General features: G+C 36.3%; 1 protein-coding gene across 1 annotated transcript in view; it reads left to right on the forward strand.

Annotated features, from left to right (window-relative positions):
* LOC144820297 (uncharacterized) overlaps positions 1 to 11140 on the forward strand; it is a 192435-nt gene extending 181295 nt beyond the window's left edge. The window contains exon 27 of the mRNA XM_078677878.1: positions 2746 to 11140. Within this exon, the coding sequence (XP_078534004.1) occupies positions 2746 to 2748 (3 nt within the window). The 3' untranslated portion in view covers positions 2749 to 11140. The remainder of the gene's footprint in view (positions 1 to 2745) is intronic.
* The last annotated feature ends 274 nt before the right edge of the window (positions 11141 to 11414 follow it).

Consider the following 11414-nt stretch of genomic DNA (forward strand, 5'->3'; position numbering starts at 1 on the left):
GGAAACTTATGGTGACAGTGCGCTAAATAAATGACTCTTAACATTAACATTAACATTAACTCCATTCAATTCAGCGTAGGCTATGGTTGTGCCATTAAAGCCACACTGTGCCATTATCCCACATATGATTGCTAAAACTACCAACCAAGGGTAATTCAGGTCAACTTAATACATTTAACACATCTGTTAAACATTCAGTTGTCTTTACCTTTTATGCTTGATTTAATTGTTTCTGTACTAGGGCAGATGTTATTTTCCCAGAACAATAGTGCAGACAGACATTTCTGTTCTCCTTTGAATCCTAGGCATAGCAAAACATGTGCTCCACTTAGCTGAGCAGTAATTCACTGTCCACACCCTCTATTTACAACAGTCACCCTTTTCCAGGACCCATACTCTCTAAAATACCTGTACTAGAGTCTAATAAAGATTTCAAAAAGGTATAAATATTTTTACAACCAGTGATTCACACATATATCATAGTGGTATTTGAAGGCTTTGTCTACTACAAAACCTAGCAATCGAGTTTTGGCTGCTACTGAAAATAACGGTAAATCTGTTATACCCTACAAAATCTTTATCACATTAGATACTTGCACCTTAGTAAGAACACAATCCTCCCAAGTTGTCTAGTTAGTTTTCACAAAATGCAATACCGAGCCTTTGTGCAGTAAAATCTTTCTTGCTTTCAAACTGCTAAATCTTCCTTATTTAGACATATATTAATGTGCTGGTGGCTGAAAGCCAGTCCTTCAGAAATATTGTTAATGTTCTTGTTGTGACTGTTTCACTTTTGGAGGTCAGATTGTTTTCCCCCTGAACCTCTTTGTTTAGCTATCTTGATAACTAAATCCGCTTGCTGTCTTTTTAACTTTGAACAGTGCCTGTTTTCTTTATATCTACCTATGGATATCCTGTGCCAAAAATAATTCAGAACAAAAGATCTTTGTATCTTAGTCCATAGTCATTTATCTCATTTGGCTTTGTTTGCATTCACAAATCAAAAATGAATTTAAAAACACTTTGAAAGGAAGATATGCCCAACAAGTGCATTGTTTCTACAGCTCTATCAATATATATTTCTGCTTAGAATTCTGCTTTATTGAGATCTTTACCAAAGTACATTTCACAAATATTTAATACTAGGACCATCATACAAAAATAAACTGATATAAAAATAACAACATGGCTGGGCCATCACCAAAGGTCAGATAAAAGTAGGTAACAGACAAAAACTTACAGAAGTACCATACACATTTAAACCTAATTATGTTTTTTAAAAAAACCTTTCTTTTGTCAGCATTTTTTGTATGCACATCAAACAAGGAGCTCAGAGGGAAATAACCTAGGTCGCCCTCCACTCAACAGTCATCATACCAACAATGACCTAGGTTGTTTATGGGCCTTCAGTTTTAGACCGAGAAGGTGTACTGCTTATCACACTTTTTTTCAGCAGAACAAACCTCCCTTTCTCGTTTTTCAAGGGAAGGTAATACACCAGTCAGTAGCCCATCATAAAAACAAGCCTGCTCCCTGTCCAGACAGAAGAAGAAACCCTCACCCATAAAGTGATGAAAAAAATGTGAAGAAGCGCGATAACACCTCACGGGCGCACCACCAATGGGACCCCTGGTAGGTACTCACCAGGCTGGCCCAGTTATCATCATCGGTGTTATCGGGACGATAGAACGCCGATCGCGCTCCTACTACCCTCGAGGGACGATAGAACGCCGATCGCGCTCCTACTACCGTTAAAAGTAACGGAAGGAGTGGCCAGGTTACTCACAGATGGAGTTGACAAAAAGTTCTTTCCTAAAGACCTCTCGGCGGGTATGAAAGACAGTTGCCGAGTTAGGTAATTTGAAACCCTGGTGTCCAATGCAGTGGCATAGAAAGTTGTTGCCCTGAAGAAATTGCCTGAATATCACCATGGCAATGAAACATGTTGGCAAGGAGAATCTGGCTCTATAGGTAGTAGCCATTTTCACTTTTTTAATACATACTAACAGCATAAATGAACAAGAATAAAACTGTGGGTTCGTGCTGGTAGTTGTTTATATGTGTTTGTATGTTTTGTGACATCACTATATTGTTTACACTGCACTTATAACACAGTTGTGTTTCACTCGGACACCGTTCTTTTAGCCCGATAACACCGATGATGATAACTGGGCCAGCCTGGTGAGTACCTACCAGGGGTCCCATTGGTGGTGCGCCCGTGAGGTGTTATCGCGCTTATTCACATTTTTTTCATCACTTTATGGGTGAGGGTTTCTTCTTCTGTCTGGACAGGGAGCAGGCTTGTTTTTATGATGGGCTACTGACTGGTGTATTACCTTCCCTTGAAAAACGAGAAAGGGAGGTTTGTTCTGCTGAAAAAAAGTGTGATAAGCAGTACACCTTCTCGGTCTAAAACTGAAGGCCCATAAACAACCTAGGTCATTGTTGGTATGATGAGCATTTTTTGTATGCCTGTTTTGATTAAGAGGATATGACTCTAACTGGTAGGAACAAGTTAAAACAAATAAATGATAAAACTATTCCCAATGGGATCATGGACATATGCAAAAAATGTCACATATCGGCATTGCCATTAATAATCTATTTGGAAAACTAAAAGAATTGTATTTGTAATCTAAATATGTCTGGATGTATGTTAAATGAGTTTATGATTGCGCCATGATACTCTCAATAACCGCAAATAACTAATCATATTATTGTGTGTGTGTTTTTGTCTCTTTGCAGTGATGAATCTAACCTTACAAGCATGAAGTTGTAAATAATGGTCCAGATTTTGTATTTATAATTGAAAATTGAAAAAAGATTTTCAAGAGACATGTTTACATCTAGCTGCTTGCACCTATTTTCAGTGATCCATGTGCGCATCTTTTAATTATTGAAGTATGTGTCTGTATGTGCATTCTAATACATATACATGCATATTTTGGTGTATGTATGTATATACAAATATATGTTTATACATTCTGCATACCTTGTTGATTTTTCTAACAGTTTTGTCTGTCTTGTGACTTGCTTTGACAATGAGTGCCATCAACCAGTTTACATGCAATTGTGACCAAATATGGACTAAATGCTATGAAATGTACTGTACCAAGTGCTAATAGATTATAATCACAGTTTGCTTCTGTGTTCACCGCGCACTGCATTCATTCATGCCATTGTACCTTTTAACACGGACTGAAAAGCATGACTTATGTGCCAAATTGAGTGCTGTGTGGTTGCTACACAAATACAGATGATCAGCGGCTGCTACAACTTCTGAATTCTTTCCTTTTGTCATCTCAAGGGAGTCACACCATGGCTTATTGCCAAAAAGAGATAAAGCCAAGGAGACATAAATGGTGTTGAATGTTGGGAGAATTGCAGCCCAAATTGCAGGTCTACAGCTTCCCGGACTGTGTGGCAAGCAACTGCCAAGTTTAGATGGACACGTCTGTTGATCGGCGTTGGTTCTTCTTGTGCAGTTTGCAGCCAACCGGGACGAATGGACTTTGGTTCAAGGTCCTGTCTGCTAAACGTTCAAGCATGGAGAAAGTCCATTGCATTGTGGATGACTTTGAGAAGACTGCTGATGTGCGCCACGGGTCCTTTTATCAACAGGATTTGTAGAATCAAGACAGATGTACTTCTCAGTGAAGGACTTCCTGTGTGACTTCTCATGTCATGCTTGAACATTGCTGGAGAAATTAGCACAGTTTCATAAGACTGAGTGTTAAAGTAAATCATTACTTAATGACAATACAGTAGTGATTTAAAGACGTGTTTTGGACGTTGTGAAAGGATTCCGTTTCAGCTAAGACAGGGTTTAGGAATCTGAATCTGACAGGTCGTTTTGTTTATATTCAGTAATGTATGTTAATGAAGTATTCCAATTGTTTATTTCTCATTTGTTAAGGCACGTACTTAGATCTTTGATTGGCATGCCATGTCATGTCTAATGTTGTGTGTTTCTATGAATTGTTTTGGAAGGTGATACTGCTGCAGATTTGTTAGTTACTTCTGTTGTTCCTGTATGTTTGCTGGGACCCATCTTCCAGAGAACGTTGATTTCTTAACGAATGAACAGAAACTTGTCTTCATACATGCTGCAGTAGTTCACAACATATTTTAAGAATGGAGTGGTCATTCCTGTTTAAATTTCAGGGTACAAAACTTACTGCCAGTTAATTTGTTTATTCATATCTAAGTTCATTGATGAACAAAAAAGTACATTCTTGTGGTTTCTTGAATCTGCACTTGACTATTCTTTTCATTCACATTTGTGATTTTAGTTTGTTTTTTTATTATGTTTCAAAAACAAGGAAAATGGCATCTTTTATGGGTTACCTGTCCTTATCCTTCTTTCATGGATATACAAAACAATTTAATATAATTTTATAAACTTTATCTGTCAGTCCCAGAACATTCATGAGAAGTTGGGCTAGTTTGTGTAAAGTTTGTCAAACGTGTGCTACAAAAAATATATCTATGCCAAGTGACATATGAAAATACTTATTGATAAACACAAATCAAAGTAAACTCATTGATAAACAGAAATGAAAGATATTTATTCCTAAAATGACTGCAACATACCCATACTTATTTAGTGAATGTTCAATATTTGGACTTCCTGATGAACTATGAAAACATTGAAAAAGCTGGAAGAAGTGCAAGATTAAATAGCATAAATCTAAACATAGCTTAAATCTATTTAGTGTAGTTGGGATAAAGAAATCCATCTTATTAAAACTGTTTTCACCGAACAGACAAATAAGTAAAAATGATACTAAACATAATAACTTTTGAAAATAGATGTCCTCCTAATGTACTTGCGCAATGGTATTTAATTTGTCTTACACTAATAGCCGAGAAGCTCTTGGATCACATGCAAAGATTATAAAACAGGGAAGTGGGGGTCAATTGCTGAAGCCAATGCTTTTTAAAATACGCAGTTGTGTTTCTAGAAGGATAGTACGATGGTGTGTGACCAGGAGAAAGACAAAAAAATGGCTTGTAATACTAGACCTGAAATGTAGTTTAGTCCTCCCATCAATACTTTGGAATCACTTTGGGCACCTGAATGTGTCACCATTTAAGAATGCCACTGGTCCACCATACATTGTTATCATACTGTCCCTGAAAATCTAGCATTGTTACTTCATATAGGATATTGTCTTTGGTCATACCACTACAGTTCTGACTGTCACAGTTGTGACCATCTAGCAAGGCATGTGACATGTAGTAAGAGGAAATCCCACCAGCAAAGAAAGAAATTCTGCAGATGGAAATAACAGCATCTTAATAGGACTTACATATTCTACCTTCTAATAATCACACTGTAAGCTCCCTCAAAGCTTAACTAATAGTGCAAGATGAATTTGATGCATTTCTCTCTAGTGGTCATCCTACAATCAATTGTGTGTGTAGCTTAGGGACTTTGCTTTCACACACATTGTGAGGTTTTCCCAGACAACTCCGCAAATTTTACAATGTCATGAAATGTCTTTTCTTTATTTTTGTTATGGAAGTTAAAATTATAAAACAATTAGTTTTACCAGAAAAAGCAGTCACTTGTTATAGGTTATTATTCCCACACACACATATCAGCTTGGCTGAATTCTGATTATTGAATTGAAGCCCTGCACCCCCATGCCAGTAGGCTCTCTTTAACATGGATGTCCAGAAAGGGCAAGGAATACTTACGAGATATGTCTCTGAAGGTTTTTATAAATTGGTTACATGCTTTTGTGCTCTCTATATTAAGGAAGTTAATCCATGGCCCTGCAGCCAACTTTGATCACGCTGCTTCTGTAACATCTGTCCTTGGACTTCATAGCCCATTGCCAAAATTCCTTGGCATGATGTATGAACTCACAATGATATATTATCTATGTGCTTTTGTGTAGAGTAACAACTTTCTGAACTCATTTGTGAATTTCTTTAGGCTTGCCATAAGCACCAAGCAAGTGTTAATTTCTAGTTTAGTTAATCTGATAATGGATATAATGGTAGCAGTGCCCTGATTTTGCTAGATCTGCCAGCAGCATTTGATACTGTTCCCTATCCACTCCTCTGAAAGCATCTTTGGAATCTTGAAATCCATCCCTAGCTGGATCAAATCTTTTTAAACTAGCCAATCTTCATGTCTTCTCCAGTGTCCTTAAAAAGAAAGTATTACAATGCTCGGCTCTCTTTGCACTGTTGTTTAATCATTACATGCATTCATTTGTCAGTGTATTTTATTCTTTCCATGCCCACATTTTCAGTTACACTGATGATAAACACATTGGATGAGATTCACATTAGTATTTATGAGTATGGGAAGTAGTACAACTTGAGTGTTGTTTTGCATACTCTTGTCAACCTTTGCAAATTATGCCCCAAACATCTAACTCCTTATTAGGAAAAGTGTACACAAGACCCAGCCTTTTCTATTTGTATTAAATGTATATGAATATTCCCCGAATGTTCTTATTTTATTGTCATTTTAGATATTTTGGGTCCAGTTTACAAATGCTGTCATGAGTACATAAAATAGTATTACCTTATCTTCTACAAAATGTCTTAGTGAAAACCCCCTATTGTTGTTAGCTGGAAACAAATATATCATCAGCATCTATAAGTTGTACTTTTAAAGTTTGATGGTAGGTGCCCACAAACTTTCTTAAGATGAACCCAAGCAAGACTGAGGCTCTTTTGACTCAAACAGATTCACTGAGATTTATCTCTATGCCAGCATTAATAGGCATTTCCGTGAAAACTACACAGACAGTTAGAACCCTTGACGTTTTTATAGAAACCATGCTAGCAGTTATTTAATGCAGTGCCGCAAAGTTGTTATTATCTTCTGAAGGTGCTGAAGCACATTGTGCAATTCCTCTCTTTTTCTGTGTGCTTCAATGCATTTATCTACTCTAGGCTGGACTATAGTAATCTAAATTCAAAAGTGTCACCCTTTATAGCCAAAAGAGAAAGGGTAAGTGAAACCAATTAAAACATTTTTTGCACTAAATGCATGATTTTATTCCGTGTACTCTAATTGATTTGAGATAGAATTGATCAATGGATAAATAGCATGAGCACAAATGGGAAATTGTTTTTCTGTGGACTATAGTAATTACATTGACTTGGAAACATCTTCAAAATCTAATAATTTGCTTCAACTAGTACATATCTATGTGTCACATTTTTCTCCATATCATCATAAGTGTGACTGTATGTTGTCGGCTGTTAAAAAGGACGGAAAATTAAATACAGTTTCATTCAGTAGTTTCAACGCATATTATTTTCAACACATAAAAACTGTGGTCGGCAGTGCCATATTAAAAACAATGATTATATAAAAGTCACGCAAACAACTTACACCTCCAATGGATTCCAAATCACGGGCTGTTTTTTGTTTTACTAATTGACCCATCTTTATTTTGTATGATACCGGGGTTAGGATTGCAGTGCTCTCTGTATAGAAAGATGTATTCATGCTAATAAGTATGGTGATCATACAGAAGAACTGAAAAGCTGCCTTTCATTAAATATTTGCACACTCCATTCTGAACTAAATGATATTACAAAACAGGAAGCAATATCTAAAAAATAAAAGGAGAAAAGTTTAGATAATGACCCTAACATTTTCTAAACCCTAGTGGTACAACAGAATGATATTTAATTTAACTTAATTCAGTTGGTTTGTTATGAAGCAGCAGCCTTCAAACATAGTGAGTTTCTGTTTCTTTCAGAGGATAGCTTGCATTAAACATGTTGTGTCAATGACATCCAGCTAGTATAGAGAGAATTTGCTGATTCAGCAATAAGCACAGAAACTGTGATTCCCAAGAACTCTTGTGAACATTCTTTAGCTTATTCACATCAAGAAAGACTATGGCAAATGCACCACCTGACTTCACTTTCCACCCATACTGAAAAGAAGGAAAACTGGCCCGCAAACTACTATGATAGTACATTTTAAAATGACTTCACCTAATGTGAATATTAACCTTATACAAAATGGTCATCTTTAAGGACGTCCTTAAAATCCTAGTCCGTTCCCACTGGTGCCATCACTGTATATGAATCTTCAGAGAAAGCAGGGCAACCAGTGTCAGAAAGAACAACTTACAAGTGAATTAATTAAGTATTGCAGGGGACATGATACTCTAGATGTCTTTCCTTGAGAGAGAAGTAACCAAAGAGCGAAGAACCAGTTGCTAAGGGAGTTGGTAGTAGTATGTTGTCTATGGTGCTAAAATAATTCTGTTTCTATTTCTTGGGTATTCTCAAATCTATTAATTGTACTGCACAGACTATCACTTTAGCATGGTACCAATATTCTCCAAGCAACATTTATTTTTCTTTGTTTGTATTTATGAATTTGTTGGAAGCAATTGGTCCACTTAGCTGTCTCTGGCGAGGCCTTAGGAAAATGGTGTAGATATTTCATACCAATGTAAAGTAAGTGTAACAGATAGTTTTCTGTTTGCTATAACTTTTTTAGTTTTTAGTACTGATTCAGTTTTGGTCATTCTTGGTTCCTTATCTTGCACCTGCTAAAACCAGCATGCAAAGCAAAACTCTCAGAGCAGCAACGGTAAATGATATATCTGCATGCGCTACTGTCAGCCGCAACCATGTATATACATTGAAGTCTTCATCCTTTCCTTTACACAATGTATGTTTTGAGCAAACATTTGCCATTTTTTCTACTTTTTGTGATTTGTTAAGCTGTAAAACATTTTGTTTAAAAAAATGCGAGATTGTTTCAGAGCCAATATTGATGACTGGTGACTAATTCTTTTTTTATTTATTTATAGTTTATTCAGCAGCATCTTTTTCTGCACTCTCGCGTGTGTATGTCTGTGCATCTGCCACATGTATAGATATACAACCAAACACTCTATCTAGTATGGTTGGGCAATTTCTGAACGTTCTTTGGATCATGAATTCCTTCCTCTTTACTTGGTCTATATTTTTTTTGTTTTTAGAAAAGTGTGTATTCCTGTATTATCCATTTGCAAATTGGTGTGTTAACAACCCAAATCTGTACTGGTAGTGCGTGCAAAGTCTCTTTGCATGCTCAGCATTTCTTGTACCTCTACAACTAGAGCAGAGAACATGGTAGTCTTTCAAAATATCTGCTTCATGGGTTGGATCTCTGCATGTGTTGGAAGCCTTAAGCAGCATGTACAATTGTAGCGGATGCTGGAAGTGAAATGATTTTTTTGACCACCATTTTGAATAGTACTGAACATTGAACTGTTCCTGTGACAAGTTCTTAACTGTAGTGTTGTACATAAGAGTGATGATTGTAAATTCTTAAGTCCATCCTGTTCCTTGGGAACCCAATTGCGTGAAAGTGCTGCCTGTTGGAAAGAAGCTCCTTGTGATTCATTTTCCTATGCTGTAATTTTAACTTTTCTTCACATTACGTCACAGTATTTATTGTTATTTAATACAGTGCATTCTGTTAGAGGGATAGTATGCATCTTGCCTTTAGTCTATTGAAAAGACCAGCTCATCGAAGTCTGAAGAAACTTTAATCTGTAAAGTGAAACACCATCATGCAACATCCAAACTATGTATTTCAACATCATTATTTACATATTTAATTTGTGAGGCAGTCTGGAAATACATCAGTAACATCGTTTAAGCCAAAATTAGGGGTAAACACACATTTTCCAATTTATTTCTTCCACAGAACCAACTTACCCTACAATGTTCAAGGTTGTGTGAGGAGAAAACTCCGACTCATGTCAGACCGATGACCTAGTTCTATATCAACGCTTAGCGTGATACCCAATAAAACACTATTGCAATGACCCCCTCCTTTACTCAAGAACAAGTTAAAGGCTTGTTGGGCCAGGGCCCTATGACTGATGTCTACCTTTTAGATATTTTCTCAGAAAACTACTCTTAGCACCAAACGAACAAAGAAAAAGTGCAGGCTTCATTTTTTAGTTTCCTGATGGAACTGTATAAGATATGTAAATATAGCATTGCCTCATCATTATATAAGTTTAACATTTTAAAACCAGCCTGTGATGGGTGAACGGATGCCTGACTCATCATTTTATTTGTTGACGGTGGAGTTATGACATGTTACGTTATGTTAAGATGATTTGTAAAGCACACTATCACTCGAGAGAATATCCTTCCGCTGAGCCGGTCTGTGCCTCGCCATCCCTAGGCATGGAGCGGGGAGGCGGGCACAGGGCTATTAGAAAGCCAGGACTTTAGCTTCTGGTGGTGTTAGTCAGGGCTCATTCGGGGAGGGGAGAAGAAACAAAAAATGGCAGACTCAGCATATCAATTTTAAAATGGGCATATGGTGGGTGAAACTATTCCTCTTGTCATGTTCCTTGAAACCAGAACAGTACTGCTTTGAAGACTGAAGGTCTTGTCCCTTCAGGTATGTGGATTTGTCATGTGTGGTGGGTACAATGCCCAAATGAATTATTGAAGAAATGAGTTGTAAAGGATGTCTTGTTTTGCATACTGTCATACGTTATGTTAATAATCTGATGTAATTGTATATGTTTGTGGAAAAATATAGGTTCATGCAATTTATTCTCTTTTTTTAAAGGATGTATGTATCTGACTTTTTCCCTTTGTTTTAAAATATATTTTTCCATTTTTTACTTTTCTAAATTTGTCTATAGCGTTCTCATAAAAGTTGTTTTTGTATTGCAAAGTGATATAAGTTAAGATTGCAATGAAGGTGCTTGCGCAAACGTTGCATCATTTCTGTAATTGTGGGTCTTTTGTGAAGAATGTTCACATATAAATATGTTTATATGCAATTTTAAGTGTCATTCAATGAAACTAAGACACATGAATTGTTCCGCCATGATGTATTAATACCTACTAGTGTTAATTTATGAGGTTTATTCCGTCGGTAATGTTAGTGTTAATGTAGGCTCCACGTCTGCATAATAACATGTGGTAAATAAAAATCAAATGTTTCTTGTTTTCAGAAACCGCTTCTTAATATTTTTGTTCTGTCATTTTATTTCGTTAACTCAGTTTTGTACCCGGTTATTTTGATTTTTTGTTTGTGAGAAGTTGATCTTCAAAACTATTTTTACACTCTGTATGGCATATTTTCATAATGTAAAAAGTGTGTGATTATTAAAATATTAATCCAACAGAGCAAATTGTCTTCATGGTTATTTACTCGCCTGTAGATTTCTCCTTAAAGAGAAATTGGTTTGGAAGCTTCAGGGGTTCAATACCCATCCTGTCTTACTTACCAGTTTTCAATATTAAAGCTTTACAAAACATTTTACGCTTAATTGCAGTATCTGGGTTAATTGCACATGTTGCTTAACCAAACATGACAGTTAGTCCACTGCAATGTGTTTCCTTTATAAAACACCATGTCTCGAATGCAAAGACAATTTTGATAATACACAAAATAGAAG

Source organism: Lissotriton helveticus, chromosome 2_1, assembly GCF_964261635.1.
Source record: "Lissotriton helveticus chromosome 2_1, aLisHel1.1, whole genome shotgun sequence".
Taxonomy (NCBI): Eukaryota; Metazoa; Chordata; class Amphibia; order Caudata; family Salamandridae; genus Lissotriton; species Lissotriton helveticus.